Source organism: Castor canadensis, chromosome 4 (assembly GCF_047511655.1).
Source record: "Castor canadensis chromosome 4, mCasCan1.hap1v2, whole genome shotgun sequence".
Taxonomy (NCBI): domain Eukaryota; kingdom Metazoa; phylum Chordata; class Mammalia; order Rodentia; family Castoridae; genus Castor; species Castor canadensis.
In genome coordinates, this window is record NC_133389.1 from 156127639 (window position 1) to 156150660 (window position 23022).

Here is a 23022-nt window from a genome sequence, read left to right on the forward strand (position 1 = left end):
GCTTAGAGATTTTTAGGTCTTTACAGATAAAATGTTGTTTTTATAAGCCTATTAATCCTGTCCTTACAACTTTTTTAGTTATAATGCTCTTGTGCACATTAGATTTAATACATTTAAATCAAAGAGTTTATATTATTTGTGTCTTTTTTCCTCCCTATGTAAACTTTTTTACCTTCATGCCTTTTACCTACCTATTTATAACGTTAATTGAAGCAAATTATTTTCTTTGTATCATTGTTTGGATATTTTTTTTTGGCAGCACTGGAGTTTGAACTCAGGGCCTCATGCTTGCGAGGGAGGCCTTCTTATTGCTTGAGCCACTCCACCAGCCCCATTGTTTGGATTTTGATGTCTTTATATTTTTGATGTCAAAAATACCCCCAAAACCTCACCAACTATGTAAACTCTGGTCACTACCAGAATATGTTTTGCCAGATAATCTTAATAGCCATAATTCAGTGGGGACCTCTCTTGATGTATTTGTAGTAAGTTTAATTTATTCTTGGTTTGAATTGGAGCACAGTCTTTGTGACTTGTATTTTTGTGTTTCCATGTGGGAACTTCATGTTCTGGGAGATAGGAATGGGGGCTTTCTGCTTCTTGGGCCCACTCACAAGGCAGAAGTAATAAGGAGCATATGCCATCTTTAGCTGTCATGAGGCTCTACTTAGGGAACTGAGATGATATGTGGTAACAATTAAGAAATAATAACTAGCTTTGTGCACTCTCTCAAATGTTTCCCACACACTTTCAACTCTGAAAAACAGTATGGTCTTCCAATGGCAGTGGCACAAGTATTATCGCAGAGCCTGGCTCAAAACCTTGGAATCCAATGGGAACCTTCTAGCAGAAAGCTAAGTATGTACATTGACATTCTTACTCACATTCATGTGCCATTCTGTTTTATAATGCATGTCTAGTCAATAAATACTTTTCATTTTTAGGTCATCATATTTTAATCATAGTGTATTTCCTTCCTCTCAAAAATTATAAAACAAGCCACTTGAGACAATTATTAATCTTTTCAGGTTGAAGACATTTCCCTTTCAGAAATCTATAAAATCATGCCTGGTTTCTCAGAGCACAAGTCAGTTCTTTTTCACTTTTCAGAATGTCTGGGTCCAGGGTAGTGAACATTCTCCCTCTGTGTTCTAAGCAGTTGAGTATAGACATAAGATGCTCGGTGATGCTGCCTCACAGATTTATCAGTGGCACAGTTGGGATTAGAAATAGATGTAGAGTGAAAAAGGAGCTCACATGTAAGCTCTAATTCCATTTGTCTGCATGTTGCATTAGAAAAGTTAGAGAAGCTTCACCTAGGCAAAGCCCACCCTCCCACCCCTGGCCTTTTAAGATTAGAGTGGATGAAAGAGGATAGAATTCACAAGTACACAGGCTGGTACAAGAGGAAATCCAAACAGGCTACTTATTCCATGTAGTTCAAAAGCATGATGAGTGACTGTTAATGTCACCTTTTTCATTAACCAAATGAAAGATGGAAAGCTAGGGCTGACTTGTCTAGTGAGCATAGTGTTTATGGCCTGCTGTAATTTTAGGGGCCCATGAACATTTCTAATCTCTCTTAAGATAAGAATAAAGTTCAACCTGGATTATATTCCTCTTTTTACCAACACAGTGGCAAAATATAATTTTTAAGATCTAAATTTGAGAATGTGAACCTGTGGAAAGATAGACCAATGTGTTCATTCATATTTTCACTTACTGGAAATTAAGTAGCAGTCCCCTCCCTGGTGTGAAAATATGAAACACTAGGAGCAAAGATCTCCTTTTCATCCCTGTCTCCACAAAGAAGAAAAGGAAAAATCTGCCTTAGTATTATCATACATTTTATATTTTTTGGTCATTAATGCATAATACTGTGAAAAATGAAATAAAATATTCAAAAATACTCTTCCGCTGGGCTTCATGATCATATTAAGTGATGAAGTGCATACCCATCACCAGTGTCTGGAGGCATTTGCATGTCCATACACACTTGTGTTTACTAATACCGTGCTCAGAGCATTTGCTTTCCCAAGGAAATACCTACTCCACATTAACGGGGGTGTTTAAAGTTTTGTCACCTGGCATAGACACCTTAAAATCAGAAAGGAATGTCACTAGATTTATGACCTTTTTTGAAAATCCTGGAAGTCACACTGGGGTCAGCTGAGAGACTGGTTACTGGTCTGGATGGTATATTAGGATGAGAAGCCCATCGCCCATCAGGGTTTCTTTCTTCCTAAAGTTCTTTACTCCATTGTGAATTGTTTTTTAGGTAGCAATTTCATGAGTTCTGAGTTTGAGTTTTTTTTTTTTTTTGGGTTCTGAGTTTGAATTTTGAGAAGTCCATGTGGAAGTCTTTCTTTTTTTTTTCTTAAATATGTTTATAATTTATTTTATTATGATCACTTTAGTTTCCTCATGCTGCTATAACAACAAAGTACCACAAACTGGGTGGCTTAAAACAACTAAAATGTATTCTCTCGCATTTTGGAAACTAGAAATCCAAAATCAAGTATGGGAGGTTCATGCTCCCGCTGAGTCTCTGGGTAGACGTGGAAGTCTTTCTTTAGAGACATCTTTATCTATGATAGAAAAAAATGAAAAGAAGAGCCCATCACAATATAAAATATGTTAATCTTTGATGTGTAGGTTAAGTTTATGACTCTATTTAATTTAAGTGAGTATATATTCTTCTAGTTTAAGCTGTTGTCTTCTGTGAGACCTTTCAGCATATTGTTCTTCAAGCCTCTGGCTGATGCCAGTATTGACTCCTGCAAATTGAACTCTCTTTTCTGACTTCCAGTGTGCTCTGTTCAAAGAACTTCAATAATTTGTTGGATTTACAGAGAGCACCCAAGGATGCCATCTTGGGTGAGTCCCAGAACTACTCTGGGAGATAGGCAGAGAGACATTATTTCCATTTTAGAGGTGGAAATACCTTTAAAGAACACCAACAAATGCAGGCTTCTTGCCTATGTGACTCTCCTGTATGGTAGTTATACTAGAACTCAAGCTTTCCAACTTCTAGACGAGGGTACTTCTCACTAAATGTTGGAACTCAATTGAGTTGTCCAAGTTACAAAAATGAAAAGAGGTACAATTTTATTTCTTCCAGCTGTTTTTAAGAAAACAGCTTTCCTAATATTGGAAAGTATACTTTCCTATACTTGTGGAAAGGATAAGGAAATATTGATTTAAAGGAAATAAATTTTGTTATATGAGACTTCATAATCTGTATCTGTTTGACAAGGAATTGGTAATAAAGAATTTTTATAGGAACTGTAATGTATCTTGAAGATGTGACTTTTGTTTTCTCTTTCCTGTGTTGCTTTTATTGTTTCATTGGACTAGAATGTGACTGCACAGAATCCTGGGGTGGCTGCATCATGGAAGAAACGGGGTAGGTTCTTAGTACACATGCATTTGATGTATATGGCTTTTGCTAAAATTGATGCATATAATTAGAGACACAGTCTCTCAGGTATTGGTCTTTTAGGCTAAGCACTCAGTACAGATTCAACAATTAATTGTCTGATATTTTAAAACTGACAGGGCTAGTTCACTTTATATTTTAATTTTTTATTTAAGGTTGGTGATGAAAGTGAAATGTATTGCCTATTTCTCTGCTACTTATCTCTTAAGAATGCATTGCTAAATGCTTCTACATTTAGGAGGTATTAATTTTTTAGTACACTTAGAATAAAAGCTGGTTGTCTACCTGAAGTAGAAAATAAATTGAGTCATCAATTTACATTTTAAGGAGCTTGTAAAATATGTATGATTAAGTATTAAAAATTGAACTGTACTGCTTATAGAATCAGTAAAGTTTCCTTAATTAAGTCAGACTTACTGTGTCTAAATTAGAATCTTCTGGTGGTAGACATTTGAACATTCACTTACTTATCTTCTCTCTCTTTTTTGTTTTGCTGATACTTTGAGAACTAGAGCAGCTGCTGTTGCTTCAAAGGACTGAGGCCTGGAAATATGGCCCTTTTTCAGGGACTGCTGTCCCAAGGCCTCCCAATTTATAGCCTGACTCTCTCCTCTAAAAATAAAGTCTAGTAGGGTCATGAACTCCTTTTCTTCAGGCCAGAGTCAAAAAGGTGCTTGCCTTTATTGAGACATAGCAAATAAAAGTGATCATACTTTGAAAAATAACCTAGATGAAAGGTTTTTTAGTGAACTTTTTAACAAACCTGTTTCAAGACAGTTTTATAGGAGGACTTGTCTGCTGAGGAGGTTGTAATCAAGTCCCTACTTCTGTGATTTTCTTTGTATTTCTGGCTTTTACAAATGCTACCACACAAACTTAGTTAGCAATTTGAACATAAAATGCCTTGTCAAAATTTGTATAGATTAATCTGGATCCAGAATAAACATCTTGTTCTAATTCAGGGACTTTAATTTTCTTCTCTGATGACTGCTTTTGGTAAATTTCTTATATAATTTAATTAATTCTGTTTCCTCAGGGTATCCCATTCCCGAAAGTTCTCAAAGTGCAGCATTTTGGAATACAGAGACTTTTTACAGAGAGGGGGTGGAGCCTGTCTTTTCAACAGGCCAACAAAGGTTAGTCACTTAAAAAAGTGTCATTATTTCTCCAGTGTTAAATAGCAGATCAGCTACTTGTCTTAGAAAGTAGGTTTCATGTCAGTTAGATTAATATTTGGTTAGAAAAAATATTATCATATTGAAGATTGAATCTAGTTTTAATGAATGATCAAATTGTAGATCAGTGTTCAGTGCTGGTTATACCCTCAAGGCCTCCAAAACACAAAAATCCTTCAGTTAAAACATCTTTGAAAATTTACCTTATGGTTTTCACCTTGCTGCTAAGGGATTGGGGAGGAGGTAAGATTAAGATAAAATATTAGTTTAACCCAATTTCTCTGGTAAAAATTCCATTTCTCCTTGGCATTCTTTCTGCAGACCTAATGTCATCTTGTTTCTTTCTTTCTTTCTTTTTTTTTAGTGTCTGTTCTCCCAAGCAGGAAGTATTATTAATATCAGTCAGCCCAGAAAAGGTTCAAAATATTTATGGATGCTATAAATATTTTCAGTATTTATATTGTGTCGTCTCTTTACCTGAGGAGTCTATCTTAACAGTTGGCATTTTATCAAAATGTGTATACGCAATGTCACAATCTCTTATCCACAAATCCTGAATTTAAAAAATGGCAAGTTTCTAGAAGTCCAGTGTGCTATCCATTGTGCACAGAGTCACCTAAAAAATGGCAAATTTCTAGAAGTGGTTTTTATGAGTTTACAAAAATAAAAGCATTTGACAGTAAAATTCATCATACATTGGATTTTTCAAATCTCTCCTAATGTAAATATTTGTAAGTCTTACTACAGGTCTATTAAGATTTGACTGTAGGTTATGCCCCAGGCCCCTGTACATAGAGCGTAGTCAGTCATCCTACTTCTCTAAAATTCCGCAAAGCCAGAATTCTCAAACTCACTGGTTATGAAGCTTTTGGATTTGGCACTATATTAGCATCTTTAGAAGTAAATTTGCTCAACAGACAAAAAGGCAGGATTGATGCTAAGTAGGAAATGGTATAGAAATTCTAACATGGAAAATTTCATGTTTCCTTTAAAATACTACTTTATTGTAAAATATAATCCATTGCTATACAAAATACTTTACAAATTGAGAGAGCAATGAAATCACATTAACCTTTTCTAAAAAAAAAATCAGTGACTAATGTGAAGAACCGATAGAGTAATTTATTCCATACCCATAATTGAGTGATACTGCTGGAGGCAGGGGATGGTGGCTTGATGCCTGACGTCTGTATAAAATCTCAGTGAAGGTGTGGAAAAAGAAACAGGACTTTGAAAGTGACCTTACATTATTAAAGGTAGCCTGTCTGCCTTGCATGGCATTGATCTCAGTGCACAGAAAACTGAAAGCTTTGAAGTGTTAGAAATGGGTGAATCAGTAATAAAGCACTAATGTGAGCTGCTAGCATTTTTGAATTGCAATGTATACGGCTAATATTACGTGCCTTGTAGCATGCCAGCTAGTTAGAAGCACCCTGCCTGTAGAAACAGCACTCCCTTGTGTGCAAAGGTTAGGGTTTCTAGTATATGCATAAGGATCCAACATTGCGTTTCTCAAATTACCTGTGAGTAGGGAGAAAATTATTCCAATAGCTTGGAAGCTGTCTACAAAATAACCATCTATGCATATTCAATTTTGAAAGTTGGTAAATACAGAATCATTTCTCTTTTTAAACTACAAATTACAGTGGTTAAAAAAAAGAAGACCCTGTGGATTCCAGTAGAAAATTGTATATAACAAGAGCTCATTTTTTCCCAAGTGCTTTTAGCCAATGAATGTATGTATATTCATGTGTTATGTGTTATTTTCACATTATCTATTTGCATGTTTTCTATGCTTTAGGAATCTTCCCAATTGCCATGTTTCCCTTCTGGTTTGAGATAGCAACCCATGTCAGGTTGGAGAAAGAGTACTAAGAATGAAAGAATGGGCAGCCTGACATGAAGTGATGGTCATGTTATTTTGCCCTTCCTTTTTCTTTTTTTTAATTTATTTATTTTTCTTTTATTTGTATGTGCATACAATGTTTGGGTCATTTCTTTCCCCTTCCTCCACCCCCTCCCTTACCCCCCACCCCGCCCTCTCCCTCTCCTCCCCACCCCCTCACTACCAGGCAGAAACTATTTTGCCCTTATCTCTAATTTTGTTGTAGAGAGAGTATAAGCAATAATAGGAAGGAGCAAGGGTTTTTGCTAGTTGAGATAAGGATAGCTATACAGGGAGTTGACTTGCATTGCTTTCCTGTGCATGTGTGTTGCCTTCTAGGTTAATTCTTCTTAAACTAACCTTTTCTCTAGTTCCTGGTTCCCTTCTCCTATTGGCCTCAGTTGCTTTAAAGTATCTGCACTAGTTTCTCTGCATTGAGGGCAACAAATGCTATCTAGTTTTTTGGGTATCTTACCTATCCTCATACCTCCCAAGTGTGCTCTCACTTTATCATGCGATCGAAGTCCAATTCCCTTGTTGTGGTTTGCCCTTGATCTAATGTCCGCATATGAGGGAGAACATACGATTTTTGGTCTTTTGGGCCAGGCTAACCTCACTCAGAATAATGTTCTCCAGTTCCATCCATTTACCTGCGAATGATAACATTTCATTCTTCTTCATTTGCCCTTCCTTTTTAAAATTTTCTCCTGATCAAAATAGCACGGAGATAGAACTGTTGAGTGCTGCTCAACTGGTCTGGAAACCTTCTTTGCTTTCCTTCCTGGAAGTATGAGGAGGCTATTCTTGGGTGGACTCAGTAGAAGGTATCCTTTCTTCCAGGAGTGTATAGTTCCTGGGTGCTATCTAGTCAGGACTCTGAGCATTTGTATTGGGATCTGCTGCTCCAGTCTTCACCCAAGGGTGATGATCATGACCAAAGAAATCCTGCCCCAGGTGGTAGGAAATAGGTATGTTTCTTATAAGCAATAAACTGCTTCAACAATTGGTCAGTAATAGTGTTTATCTAGAAGCAAGTTCATGGCACCAAACAGATGGTTATTCTAGAAGTTTTACTCATCTGTCACTCGAGCAGTGACTGACAGATTTCTGTCTATTCATGTATGTGTCTGCATGTAACTTAATATGCTTCAGCCAATGCAGATCTCTTTTCAATGAGAGTGGTGGGCTAAAATGTCCAGCAATTGTTTTTGAAGCTTATTTCATTTACTTGATTGTATGTATCACGTTTGGCTGTGACTGAAACATATTTATCTTTTTGATAATTTTTATATCTACTCAGCTTCCTTGAGACAAGCCAGCAAATTAGATATCTGTGTGTCCTATTAGCAATGCATTTTAGTTACATTAACAAATGAAAAGTGATCTATTCCTCTTGACAGCTGGTCTCCATAAAAAGTAACTCTTAATACTAGAGGTCATCTGGAGCCTACTACCAATGAAACCATCAAGTGATATCATCTGCCTTTGATTATGTTTTTAGAAGTGTTACTGATAAGTCAGCAGTATTTCCCAATATTTGCAGATAGCATATTTAAGATGCTGTAATAACAGATCACAGAGGAAGCTCACATGAGATCTGATTGTAGGTCCATGTCAGTATCCTTGTTGATGTGTTCACTTTCTGTGATTAAATTAAAACTTTTTCATTTTTTTTCTCTCTAATCTAATGTCTTTCAGTTGTTCGAACCCACAGAATGTGGAAATGGATTTGTGGAAGCTGGGGAGGAGTGTGATTGTGGTTTCCATGTGGTAGGTTTAAGAGACTTTCTCTGCCTTCCTTCAGTATAGTTCTTCCCCAGAGCTAACAAGAATAGCATTAGCGATCATTCATCATGGTCTCAGTGCCTTTCTTTCTTATTTCTGATCAGTGCTCCTCTCAGCTCAGACACGTTAGAATTAGTCATGTCCTCATGGCCTTGTCTGAAAAACCCTAATGGATTTTTTCTTACCAAATTTTCAACCTCTTAGAAATTCATAGCTGATACTTATCACAGACAAGTTTACAAAATCATGAAACTTTTCTCTAGGTTTTATGTGACTTTTGTCTTTGTAAAACTAAAGTGGGTATCAAGAACATAGGAGAGCTTGCTGGGGGTTGTCTGCTAAGCAATTAGCCTGCTCTTTGGTAGATCAGCCCTTTCATGGGAGGTCAGACTCTGCTAAGAAATAGGGCAGGAAGGAGTCCATCATTGTTTAAGTGATTAATTCTTTCCTAAAATATTTGCCTATTATTATGTAAGTAAGTCTCATTTGGGTTATGCATAAGTCATATGTGGAAAGAACACTGAATAGGCAGTGAGGAAGGTTCCTGGCTTACTCACATGAAGTATTTTCTCTAGGAATGCTACGGATTGTGCTGCAAGAAGTGCTCACTCTCCAATGGAGCCCACTGTAGTGATGGCCCCTGCTGTAATAGTACCTCATGCCTTGTGAGTTCCTGACAGTTTCATTTTTTCTTTTAATTGACAGATTAGCTAAATAGCTCAGTATTTACATTGAGCTTTTGTATAGCTTGTCATAAATATGCATATTAACCTGGTGATTGTAAACAATCAAAAATTCTACCCCACTTGAATAGGTCACCAATTCACCTTTACTGTTACTCACTATCTACTGCCTGTCCTCCAGTACCTTCTTAGGAGAATATACTTCTACTGCTTCCAAAATAAACATTAAGTTGCCCTACTAACACAGATGAGAGTCAAATTAAATTGTTGTGTATTAGAGGGACAATTTCTGTGATCTTTTAAATAATATGACCTACTTGAAGTTTCCTTCTAAACTTATCCTAATTTACTTTAGACCAGTAAATTAAGAGCTAGTGCTCACATTGTTTAATTGGCTTTTTGAACCTTTTATGAAGTCAGGAAAGACAAATAAGGGTATAATGGAGTATGTTCATATGTGTATGTACACAGTTTGTGTGTATGTGTGGTCACAGTCTTCCATCTACAGTGACCTCCAGTTACTTTGAAAAGTCATTTTTAAAATTCTTTTTCTCATATGTAAGACCTGTGATTTTCCTGATTACCCTAAAAATCACATGATTTTATTATTTTTCAATACCACGGGATATTATCTATTACAATATTCTAAAAGATTCTAGTATAATGTATACTTGCTTCATGTTCCCTACCATTTTATAGGTTGCTTGAGGCTAATGAGCCTTCCTTCATCTTCACCCTTTCCCTCCCCAGACATACAAAATGTTTTGTATATCAAAGGCAATTTCTGACAGTGCTGAAAGTAATTCATAAAGTTGTATTCATTGTAACTTTATTGTGTATATTTATTTAAGGCAAGGTTAATAGCCAAGCTAATGGATAAAGTAGTGAAGGCTGGATATGTATATCTCCTTCAGAGAGTTCTTAAATGTCTATATTACAGTATTGCTCATTTTTATGTTAAGCTACATCAATACTTCTTCTTTACATAATTTTCAATACATTGTTTTCCTAACAAGGAGATAGTGGGATTTGAAATTCGAACACTTAATGCCTTGGTGTTGGTCCGTTTTAGTGTAGAAGGTAGCATCTAGGCCTTGTCTCTATCCTGTACCTATTTTATTAATTTACAAAAAGGGTTTGGTGATAATTATAAGAAAACATAAGGATAGGTGTTGAGTATGAGAATGATGATTTTTGAAATATTAATTAATAATAGCTCCTAATGTTGGGTTTTGAATTTCAGTTTCAGCCACGAGGTTATGAATGTCGAGATGCTGTGAATGGGTGTGATATTACTGAATATTGTACTGGAGACTCTGGCCAGGTATGGCAAACTAAGTTTTAGGCAATACATTGTACAAATACTTATTTTAAAGCTTTCAGTATGGATCACATGTGTGAGTGTGCTTTGATTTTCTTTGCTTTATTTTGTAGTTATCTCTAGCTCTTCACCATGATTTTACTTTAGGAAAGTTTGATGTATTATTTTTGGACCCACATCTCCTCTTTTCATCTAAATTTCCCCTCTGTGTACTGGAGATGTGGCTCAAGTGGTAGAGCACCTGCCTTGCAAGTGCAAAGCCCTGAGTTCAAACCCCAATACCACCAAACCCAAAACTCCATGAAATTTCCCCTCCATAAATAGTGCTCTTTATGTGATTTATACCCAACTTATTGACTATCCTCTTTGAGGAACCACATCGTTTTTTATTATATTATTTTTTATTGCAAGTACATTGTGACATTTACAAAAGTGCTTACAGCATGTCTTAGTTAAATTTTCCCCCTCCATCATTCTCCTTTACCCCCTTCCCCTGTTCCTGGAATAGTTTCAACAGGTCTCATTTTTCTATTTTCATACATGAGTACACAATATTTCCACCATATTCACCCTCCTGTACCCTTTCCTTATGTCCTCCCCCTCTCACTGGTAACAATCCCCAGACAGGACCTGTTTTACTGTCCTATCTTCTATTTTTGAAAAAAGATGTTTTTGTTTGTTTAAGATATCTATACAGAAAGTTCCACTATGACATTCCCATGTGTATATATATATGTATTATAACTTGAATTGGTTCATCCCCTCCATTTTACTCCTTTTTTCCTTAGTCCCCCTCTTTTGGTGATTTCAACAGGTTTAAAACTTCTGTATTCATTCTTATGTAGAGAGTACATGAACCATGTTCACCTTCTTTATCTTCCCCTTCCCATTAGTGTCCTCCCCTGAGTGTGACCTGCTTTTCATTCTGTCCTTCATTGTTTAGGTGTTTGTTCATTGTTCAGTGGTATTTTTGCCTTGGCTTTACACCTGTACATGCATTGTGCTTAAGTCAATGCATCCCCTTCCACTGTACTTCCTTGCCCTTTTCCCTCCATCCTGTATTGTTTAACAGTTTTCAGCATGTTACCTGTGTCTTGTTCATATATAGATGTTATGTACTTCAGTATTATTTTACTGTATTTCTTTCCTTCACCTTTAGTCTCCTCTACTAGTCCCACTTCTGGATGCATGTTTTGTATATATTTCTATGTATGTATAATACTGCTTGTATTTGTATTGGGTCTGTATTCCACATATGAGAGAAAGCATGTGACCTTTGGCTTTCTGAACCTGGCTAACTTCTCTTAAGATGATGTTTTTCACTAGTGCAAGAGAAAGTAGGGAATAAATTGGAATTAATCGGCACAGGCCATGATTTCCTAAATAGAACTCAAATGGCTCAGCAACTGAGAGAAAGGATTGACAAATAGGACTTCATGAAACTAAAAAGCTTCTACACAATAAAAGAAATGGTCACTAAATTGAAAAGGCTGCCTACAGAATAGGAGAAAATCTTTGCCAGCTATATTTCTGACAAGGAATATATAACCAGATAATGGGAGCTCAAAATTCCCCCCAAAATCAATGACCCAATGAAGAAATGGGCAAATGTGAACTGAATAGAGCTTTTTCAAAGGAAGAAGTCCCAAGTGGCCAAAAACACATGAAGAAATGCTCAACATATCTGGCAATAAAGGAAATGCAAATCAAAACCACACTGAGATTTCACTTCACTCCTGTTAGAATGGTTACAATCAAGAATCCAAATGATAAATGTTGGCAAGGATGTGGGGAAAAAGGAATCCTCATACACTGCTGGTGGGAATGTAAATTAGTACAACTGCTATGGAAAACAGTATGAGACTCCTCAAAAAACTAAAAATAAAACTGCCATATGATTAAGCAATTCCACTCCTAGGGATATATCCAAAGGAATGTAAGTCAGTTTACAATAAAGTCACCTGCATACTTATGTTTATTGTGACATTATTCATAATAGCTAAGCTATGGAAACAGCTAAAATGTCATCCTGATGAATGATGAATGATGATTAAGAAAATGTCATATTTATATAGAATGGAATTTTATTCAGCCATAAAGAATGAAATTTGGTTGTTTGTAGATAAATGAATGGAACTGGCAAATGTAATCTTAAGTGAAGTTAGTCAGGTTCAGTACTCTCTATGCAAGAATGAATATAGAATTTTTAAACCTGTTAAAATCACTATAAGAAAGGGACTAGGTAGAAAGAAGAAAAATAGAAGATATGAATCAGATTGGGTTATAATACATATATACATGGAAATGTTGTAAGGAAACAACCTGTGTAGCTATCTTAAACAGACAAAAATGTCATTTTTTTTCTTTTACAAAATGGAGAACAGGAGGGAGGAACAGGTCTAGTCTGGGGGGATTAGTACCAGTTGGAGTAGGGTAGAAGGAGGGGAAAGGGTGTGGAGGGTGAATATGGTGCAAATACTGTGTACACATGTATATAAATGGAAAAATGAGACCTGTTGAAAGTATTCTAGGAATGGGAGGGAGGAGAAGATGAAGGAGAATGATGGAGGGGGTGAATTGAAGTATGATAATTTGATATATGGTAAGAACTTTTATAAATGTCACAATGTACTCCTACATTAAATAATAAAAAATTAATAAAAATTATAAAAATAATAAAAAAGATGTTCTTCAGTTCTGCTCATTTACCTAAAAATGACAAAATATCATTCTTTATTGCTAAGTAAAATTCCATTATATATAAATAACACATTTGCTTAATCCTTTTGTCAGTTGTGGGGCATCTTGGCTGTTTCCATAGCTTAACTATTGTGAATAGTGTTGCAGTCAACATAGGTGTGCAGGTGACTTTATTGTAAACTGACATTCCTTCAGTTATATCCTCAGGAATGGTACTGCTGAATCACATGGCAGTTCTATTTTCAGTTTGAAGACTGTCCATACTATTTTCCAGAGTGGTAGTACTAGTTTACATTCCCACCAGCCGTGTATGTGGGTTCCTTTTCCCCCGTATCCTTGCCAGCATTTGTTGTTTGTATTCTTGGTGATAGCCATTCTGACAGGAGTGAGGTGGAATTTTAATGTGGTTTTGATTTGCGTTTCCCTTATGGCCAGGAATGATGAGCACTTTTTCATGTGTTTTTTAGCCATTTAGACTTCTTCCTTTGAAAAAAACTCTGTTCAGTTCATTTGCCCATTTCTTCATTTGGTCATTGATTTTTTTGGGGAGTTTAGTTTTTTGAGCTCCTTGCATATTCTGGTTATATATCCTTTGTCAGATGTGTAGCTGGCAAAGATTTTCTCCCATTCTGTGGGCTACCTCTTCAATTTAGTGACAGTTTCTTTTGTTGTACAGAAGCCTTTTAGTTTCATGAAGTCCTATTTGTCAATCCTTTCTCTTAATTGCTGAGCCATTGTGGTTCTGTTTAGCAAGTTATTGCCTATGCTTACAAGTTCCAGTGTATTTCCTACTCTCTCCTGCACCAGCTTCAAAGTTTCAGGTCTTATATTAAGGTCCTTGATCCACTTTGAGTTGATACTTGTACAGGGTGAAAGACATGGATTTAGTTTCAGTTTTCTGCATGCAGATATCCAGCTTTCCCATCAACATTTGTTGATAAGGCTGTCTTTTCTTCTTTGTATGTTTTAGGTACCTCTGTCAAAAATCAAGTGGCTTAGCTGTGTAGATTCATAGCTGGGTCTTTTATTCTGTTCCATTGATCTTCATGCCTGTTTTTGTGCCAGTACCATGCTGTTTTTATTGCTGTGGCTCTGTAGTATAGTTTTAAGTCAGGTATCGAGGGGTCCCCACATCTTAAACGGCACATTGACATTAATGGAACACTAACATTGCTTTCAAACATTTTAAAGTTAAAGATTTTAAATCTTTTAACAGATTTTGGATTGGGAGCCTTCTGTAGAAAACCAGGAGCAAGTGGAACTGCCCTGGCTAACGTGGGACTTGGAGTAGAAAGAGGTGTCTATTGCCACTTCTTTTATATGTGGAGACACATAGCCCTGGCTTCCTGGCCTCTGGAATGATTTTCTGTCTATTGAAATGATTATAGCACTCTAATTAATGTTGCCTTCTAGATTTCCCTCTTAAGTTATTTTAAATCTTTGTTATTCCAATGGATTTTGTTATGTGTGAAGCACTGCCATAAATGTCAAGATATGGAAGGGAACAAGTTTGACAAGTCCTTGGCTCTTATGGAACTTACATTCTGCTGAGGACAGAAAGGCAAAAAAAAAAACAAAAAAAACAAAAAAAACAAAGGTATTAGATGGCATAAAAGAAGGTGCTGTGAAAAGAAGCATGGGGTTTAGGGGCATTAGGTGAGGTGTCTTCTTGGAGGAGATGGCATTAAATAAGGATATAAGTAAGAAAGAGCTAATTAGTAAATAACAAATACAGAAGTTTTCTTCAAGAAATGGAATAAAATCAAGGAGAGCTGGAGAGTGGAAGGAAAGTTTTGAAAATGGCATTGGGAATTAGGGTAATTAGGGACTTAGGTGATGGTAAGAATTTTGGATGTCATTTTTTTCATTTTCCTTCTGACATTGCCTAAAAGCATTTTCCTGTTGCACTTTTTATATACATTCTTTTCATGATTGTATAAGAGTCTAGCACATGGATTTATCAGTTGATTTATACCAGGGTGAAGGATATTTAGATTTGGGCAGTTTTTTATTTTATGAGTATGGAAATGAACATCTTTGTGCATTTATAAGAGTATCTCTTATTTAGGGTTGTAACCTTAGAGTAAGTTTCTGTGAGTAGGATTATCTATTGTAAAGGGATTGTGCTTTCCAAGGGGCTCCCAATAAATAGAGTACAGTTGGAGGTCAAAATGTCACTTTTTAAACTGAAAAATGGCCAAGTTGAAGGCCACATATTAAAGGAGAAGGTTAAATTGGTCTCTTTAGATCCCCATTCAAGTTGTAGCAACAGGTTACAGGCAACATTGTTCAACTTAATATCCTATTGTCTAAGAAAAACATTGTTTTTTCCTTTTTACTTCATGTATCTAGGGTGAAAACATTGGTGTTAAGTTAATTTCTCAGTGGCCTATTAGCAGAGATTTTTTTAAAATAATTTTTTAAACATGATTAGAATGAACCCAAAGTAAGTAATTGTAGTAGAGGAAGTTAAAATACCTCAGAAATTTTCTTGTAGTCTGTAAGAGGTAGTGAACTTTGAATTCAATTTATACTAATAATTTTAAGAAAATAGATTTTCTGCATTTCTGATAATCAGTATCTGTTGGCAATATTAACATTTTATTTCTTTTCTCTCACATTGTTGTTTAATTTTGATATTAGCACTTACAGATGCTTCTAAGCAACTTTTTAATTCACAGTTCATGGCAGAATAAATAGTACTTGTGTGACTGAGAGTGACTGTTGGCAAACAATACTGGATGATATAATAAAGATATTTGAAAGATGTGGATATGTTAGCCCTATGAGTTATTCTTCTAAATGAGGGGTGTACCACAATTTAAAATAACACTACTGAGGTTGCTTCAGGTGAACCTTCTGCACAGCATAAAACTTGGGGGGTAGAATTACATTTGGAGGCAGAATTCAGAGCTCTACTCACAGAGGAAAGTACAGAGATTGATGGTTTTCCTGTTTTAAGTATTCTTACAGAATGCAAGAAGCCCCATAATTCCCCTGTCAAACATTTTAGTGAAAGCTAGGCACCAGTGGCTCATGCCTCTAAGCCTAGCTACTTGGGAGGCTGAGATCTGGAGGATCGCAGTCCTAGGACAGTCTGTTCGGGGAGTTTGTGAGACCCCCACCTCCTCTGATAGCCGGCTGCAGTGGCAGAACCTGTCATCCCAAGCTCCATGGAAGTCTGAGATGCAGAGGATTGCAATTCCAGGCCAGCCCAGGCAAAATAGTCTGTGAGACTCCATCTCCATGGAAAAAAAGCTGGGTGTTGGTAGGATGTGCTCGTCATCGCAGCTACAATGGGAACCTTAACATAGGAGGATGGAGGACCAGGCTGACCTGGGCAAAAAGCGAGACCTTATCTCCAAAATAACCAGAACAAAAAGGGTGGAGGTCTTCATCAAGTGGTAGAGCACCTGCCTTAGAAGTACCAAGCCTTGAGTTCAAACCCTGAGACCACATCTCGGTGATAAGCAACTGGCTTTAAGAAAAAATTTTGTTTGCTATGTAGCCTTGACTGACCTTAAACTCTTGATCCTTCTGCCTCAGTCTCCCAAGTACTGAGATTATAGGTGCATGCTCGGCTAGCACCTGGCTTTTATTAGTCTAAATAGATTGATTAGAAATCTCACATATGGCTGGACAGTTTTTAATAAGAACTTTTCTACTGTTAGTATGGAACGCTATAAGTTTTTTCCTTCTTGAAATATTACAAAAGTGAAATATGACAAATTAAGTGTAGTTTCTGATTTGCTTAGTCTAGGACAACTTTTTTCTGCATTTCTGTTTACTGTGTTTGCATCAATTTTAAAGTGAATAATTAATGATAGTTGATTAATGAGATAATGATTGAGTTCTGAGTGAATTCAGACACATGAAAGAAGCCACAGGAATCTCTGCTTTTCAGCATTTGGCCCAGTATTTCAGGTGTTATTGCCAATAATTTCATCCTGGGAGTACTCATGGTAAATGAAGCCATAGTGAATGAAAGCCATGGTGAATGATGCTGTCTGAGAGGCAGTTCTGTCTTTGAAAGACATAGAACCAAGCGAGTTTCCTTGGAGTGCTCTTTAGTAAGTTACTGCTCCTTAAGAATGCTAAACTAGTTCTTTCTGTGATGCACTTGATAAACAGCCTGATGATATGTAGAACAGAATAACTTCATTGTGTCTGTGTGGGTTGTTCATTTATTCTCTCTGTCAGCCATTAGTAACTGATCACTTACCTTGAGCCTGGGTGCCAAAGGCAGCAGGGAATAAAATATAAAATTTTCACAGAGCTCACATCGTGATGGGAAAAACAGGGATCAAGTGAATAAGTAAAATATATGAATTGTCAGTAGTAAATATGTGCTATGAAGAAACACACAGGAAATGGGGAACAGAAAAGAACAGTATGGGAGGGACTTGTGATTTTAAAGAACATAGTTAGAGAAAGGTGTTTGAGATGATGATGATATTTGAGCAAAGCCACCAAAGAGAGGATGGAGATAGCCATGCAGAATCAGGGGGAAAAACTGAAGGAAGACCTAGGCCATGGCCATGGGTTGGCAGCATGGGAAAGAGCAGGAAATAAGGTCAGAGAGATGACAGGGTGGGGGCTGGGAGAGCAGATAATGCTGAACTTGGAAGGCCAGGAAGTAAGTTGGGAAGCCATTGGAGGGTATTGAGCAGAGGACCAACATGATCTGACATTTATGCTTTAAATCACTCTGGTAGCAATATGGACCATGAGAAGATGAGAACAGAAGCAGAGGATTAGGTAGTAGGCCATAATCTATGTAAAAATGGCAGTGGCCTAGATTGGAGGTTAACAGTGGAGATGGAGGAAGGAAGTTAGATTGTGATATTTTGAATTGAAGCTAATAGGATTTATTGACATACTGAATGGAAAATGTGAAAGAGATGAATCTGGGCTAATGCTATGGTGTTTGGCCTGAACACTTGGAAGGATGGAAGGTCATTCACTGAAAAGGTGAAGACCAAGGGAGGGCCTTGGTGCATATTGCTGTTTTCTTTTCTTTCCTTACTTTTGTGCTGGGTGGGGGTACATTTTGGCATTTACAAAAGTTTGTACAATAAATCAAATATATCCTACTTGAATTCACCTCCTCCATCATTTTCCTTTATCCTCCCTCCCCCCATTCCTGGAATAGTTTCAGTAGGTATCATTTGTGCATTTACATACATGTATACATGATATTTGCACCATATTCACCCTCCCATGCCCTTCCCCCATTCCCCCTCCCACTGGCACCAACCTCCCAGACAGGACCTGTTCTGCCCTCCTGTTCTCCAATTTTGTAGAAGAAAAAAAAATCTGGGAGTTTCCTTGTGACAATTTCCATGTATATATATATTATTAAAACCCAAATTGATTCATGTTTCCTATTTTTCTCCTTTCTACCTTAGTCTCTTTCTTATGGTGATTTCAACAGGTTTAAAAATTCTATATGCATTCTTGTATAGAGAGTACATCAACCATATTCACCTTCTTAACTTCCTTCTTTTACCTTCCCTCTCTTATATGTGACCTCCCCTTAGCATGACCTGTTTTTCATAGTATTGCTTGTATTTGTATTGGATCTATATTCCATATATGAGAGAAAAAACATGCAGCCTTTGGCTTTCTGAACCTAGCTAATTTCACTTAAGATGATGTTCTCCAGTTCCATCCATTTACCTATAAATGACAAAATTTCTTTCTTCTGTATGGCTGAATAAAATTCCATTCTGTGTAAGTACCACATTTTCTTAATCTATCCATGCGTAGTAGGGCATCTTGGATATTTCCATAGCTTAGCTATTGTGAATAGTGCTGCAATAAACATGAGTGTACAGGTGCCTTTGTTGTAACCTGACTCATATTCCTTGGAGTATATCCTTAAGAGTAGTATTACTGAATCATATGGCAGTTCTATTTGTGTTTCTTATTCACTTGTTACTCGTATATATTTTTTCTTTCATATTTTCTTTGGACACTGGAGTAGAGCCTTCACCTTGACCTTTTTTCAACTCTCTTAAACGTGTAGAAAAATTTAATTTCACTTTTTCAGCATAATTTTTGGGGAAAGTAAAGCATACTTAACAAATGACTTGATAAATTGACCGTAAAAAATACTCAGGGTATCACAGGCTGTTCTAGAAGCAAGTCTGCAGTTTAAAGGTCAGAAATGTCATGATGATTCTGCACTTTCATTGAGTCAAAAGGCACAAATATTTCTTGTTTCTGTAATGGAACCTATAGGTGAGTATTGTGATGTCAGATGCAGATTGAAAATTTTCAGGGAGCATCACAAAGTCTTGAAATTAGTTCCTGAATATCTCTACTCCTACATAATAAGCTACTTCATTTCCTTCCCTCTCCATTTAATTCCTTTTACTTTCATGTCCTAGGCAAGTGACTATAACTTGTTATTCTAGTCCATCTCACAGTGAACAAAGAAACATATCCATTGTGTGGACCTAATTTATTTATTTCACCTATGATAGGATTAATTTGGATAACTTAAGGAGCTGTGTGTGTTTTTCTAATTGTCTACTCACCATGCTTGCATTTTTCCTCATCTTTAAAAACTGAGCACAGTATCTGAAGGTATATTAACTAAAAAAGTAATATTTTTCAGTGCCCACCAAATCTTCACAAGCAAGATGGATATTCCTGCAATCAAAATCAGGTATGCTAGGCTCTAAGTAAGTTTATTTAGAAAGGATAGTTTGAAAGGTTCTTTTTTTTTTTGGACAAATGTAACTTTGGAAGGAAATTTACTCACATAAATGGAGTGGGATTCTAATTCAGGGTTGCTCCATGTAATATCAAATATTAAATATATTTAAGTCTGGTGACAAGTTATCCAGATTGAGGGAAAAGAAAGAAAAATGTAATGGCTGTAGAATTTGGAGTCTTACTTGCTGAGTTGTCACCATCTTTAGATAATTTTGGCCTATCTTTTATGAAAAAACATGACAATCTTTATAACAGTTTTTTTTAAGTGATACCCTGATCATTCACATGCAAGAAATCCTAAAAATCATTTTGCTATCATTCAAAGAAAGATATCAATTTTTGCTTCCCATAAAAATTTAAATTTTAGATAATTATTTTGAATTTAAAGAGCTATACTAGGAGGTCTGTTCTGAGCTTTAAATGTTAACCCTGTGATATGTTGTGCTTTTCTCAAGGTGTTTGTGATTCTTACTGGTCATTATAAAAATAGTAGAGTATGGAGTGATAAAACCTTATCTAACTCACCTAGAAAGGGAGCTTTTTGTCAGAATTTGGGGGAAAATGGTTCTGGCTCTGTGTGCCGCACTATGTGTGTGCTTTTATCCTCAGGGTCGCTGCTATAATGGCGAGTGCAAGACTAGAGACAACCAGTGTCAGTACATCTGGGGAACAAGTAGGTCACGTCTTCTTGTTTGATGGCAACACACAGTTTTCTCCTAATGTTGTTCTCCTGAGATAAAGTGATCTGTGAATCTTGTCATAAAAACTATACAGGGGCTGGGTATGTAGCTTGGTGGTAGTGTTCACAAGAGGTCCTGAGTTCAATTCCCAACACCCCAAAAACTATCATAATAATTCAAAAACTATGGAAAACAACTGCTCAAGTTGAGGATTTGTCAGCTGAACCAAAAAGTGTCATTCAGTGATTGTGGCTGTCAGAGAAGGGATTTTGCATTTGCCTGAAAAGATTGGGTTCAGTGCAGCGGTCATAATCACTTTCTGGCTTCTTTCATGGCTTACTTTGTAGTTTTAACATTTACCTACCACCAAATTAGCTTTCTGTTTTTGTTAAGTAGCACATTTGTTTTTAAAATTCCATAATTCACTATCTCAGTTCAAAGTAAAGCAATGTAGATATTACCTGAAGAACAAGTAGGTACATGGTCCTAAGTCTCAGGACATCCTCTGTTACAAATTTCTACTTGCTGACATTTATAGTGCCTCACCAATGAACTTCAGTTCGTGAGGACCAGACTGGAAGCTTGAGAAAAGGTTGTCTGTATTGGCTGAGTCTGGGATCTCCCAAACAGAAACAAAGCACACAAGAGCAAATAGAGCCCCTGGCATGGGTTATTTCAGTGTTTGGCAAATAGTACTTACCTGAAAGGTTTATATTCAGTGCTTTCTATTTGCTAACTGAAAGATAATAAGGTTGTGTGACTTTTTTTTTTCTTTTTGCTGTACTAGAGCTTGAATTCAGGGCCTACACCTTGAGCCACTCCACCAGCCCCTTTTTTGTGATGGCTATTTTTGAGATACGGTCTCGTGAACTATTTGCCCAGGCTGGCTTCGAACCACAATTCTCCTGATCTCTGCCTCCTGAGTAACTTAGGTTTACAGGCGAGAACCACCAGCGCTAAGCTCTGTGTTGACTTTTAAGAAATTTAAACATCAGGGCTAGAGATGTATCTTAGTGGTAGAGTGCTTGCCTAGCATATTTGAAGCCTTATGCTTGATCTCCAGAACTAAAAAAAAAATGTATGAATATCAAATGCCAGGTACCAATATAAAATCTCATTGGAGTAGGATTTGCCTCATCTCCTAATATTAATAAAAAAGATTAAGAGTGCTTATTAGTTTCTGTGTGTCACTTCACTAATTCCTGATGGTGATTCTCTCCCATTGCTCACCCTCAAAACCACCAACAAGAATTGGCAAGAAACATCCCACATTAAAATAGTGTTGTTGGAGCCTTTTTGTGCTATCTGACAAGAGCCAATTTGCTAAATTTTCAGAGATCTGATAAGCTAGTAGATATCACATAGACAGTTTGAACTCAGTCCTGGTGTATTTGTATCACAGAAATTGGCAAGTGCCAATCAGGATTTCGTTTTTGTTTTTCTGGAGAACGTTTGTTGAGCATTCAGTGGTTATGGATAACAGAGAAAACTAAAGTTTCTTCTCTTGGTCATCTCCAAAAGAGGCTGCAGGGTCTGACAAGTTCTGTTATGAAAAGCTGAATACAGAAGGCACAGAGAAGGGAAACTGCGGGAAAGATGGAGACCGATGGATCCAGTGCAGCAAACAGTGAGTGGTCAGCTTTGGGCCATAGTGCCTGCATTTGAGGTCCCAGCTTGCTTTGGGGTGTAGTGCCTGCACTTGGAAGCTCAGCTTTAGAGCATAGCACTTTCATTTGGAGGCCCAACGCAAGTACAGAATGAACACAAAAGAAATGTCACTAATTTTTATGGGTGTCCAACTATTCAAAAACTTAAAAGTATGTGTTTAAAAAATATATTGGTATATTTGAGGCAAATGACAATGAACTAAACTGATACTGTGCTACAGACTCACACCCTTTCTGTAAAACCAGAAAATTTACTTTTTGCTTGATTCTTTTTTTTTTTTTCTGGGTGAATTTGGCAAGGTTTTATTCTTGTTTTGAATAAATATTTTGCCAAAGCATTACAAATCAATATTAGGATTTAATTTTCTACTTTTGCTGGACTATATGGCCTATGCATCTACTATTTTATACTAGTTAAGAGGCAAATTATGTAGCCCATGTGTATTTTATGACATACTTAAAATGAAATAATATATATTTTTGTCATTTCACAAGTAAACACTTTTTGATTTTATTAGTCATCTAATAGTATATCAGACACTTCCCATCTAAAAGCGTAGCTAGTCAGTATTGGAGACATTTTTACTCAGGAAATGCGATATTTTCAGGGCACATTAGTTATAGTTCTCTTGCGTTGAAGAAAGTTGGAATCATGATTTAGTGGTAGATTTAGGTTACTTCTGAGAGTAGAATCTGTAGAACTGTTAACCTGTAAGTCAGAGTTCCTCCATTTTCCTTTCAAAGCCACGAAGACTTTTTCTACCAATTTTGAAGCAAAGCAGAGATTTGAGGGAGCTTCAATCAATCAATCAATCAATCTAGTTAATGATTTCTCTGTTTTATGAAACATAGAGAATGTTGCGCTATGTTTTATGAAACTTTGCAAATTCATGTAGTGTTTTATGGTGGATGAGGCCTTCGCAGTCAATAAATCTTTGAATATAATTCTTTAAAACAAAAGAAT

The 23022-nt window shown here is 36.5% G+C and overlaps 1 protein-coding gene across 4 annotated transcripts in view; it reads left to right on the plus strand.

Annotated features, from left to right (window-relative positions):
* Positions 1–23022, plus strand: part of Adam23 (ADAM metallopeptidase domain 23) — a 164044-nt gene that overhangs the window by 110695 nt on the left and 30327 nt on the right. For all 4 annotated transcript variants that reach the window (XM_074071556.1, XM_074071558.1, XM_074071559.1 and 1 more), the window contains exons 13-21: positions 768–858; positions 3358–3406; positions 4476–4575; positions 8198–8269; positions 8860–8949; positions 10211–10291; positions 19611–19661; positions 20321–20384; positions 21913–22018. In XM_074071556.1, the coding sequence (XP_073927657.1) occupies positions 768–858; positions 3358–3406; positions 4476–4575; positions 8198–8269; positions 8860–8949; positions 10211–10291; positions 19611–19661; positions 20321–20384; positions 21913–22018 (704 nt within the window). The remainder of the gene's footprint in view (positions 1–767; positions 859–3357; positions 3407–4475; positions 4576–8197; positions 8270–8859; positions 8950–10210; positions 10292–19610; positions 19662–20320; positions 20385–21912; positions 22019–23022) is intronic.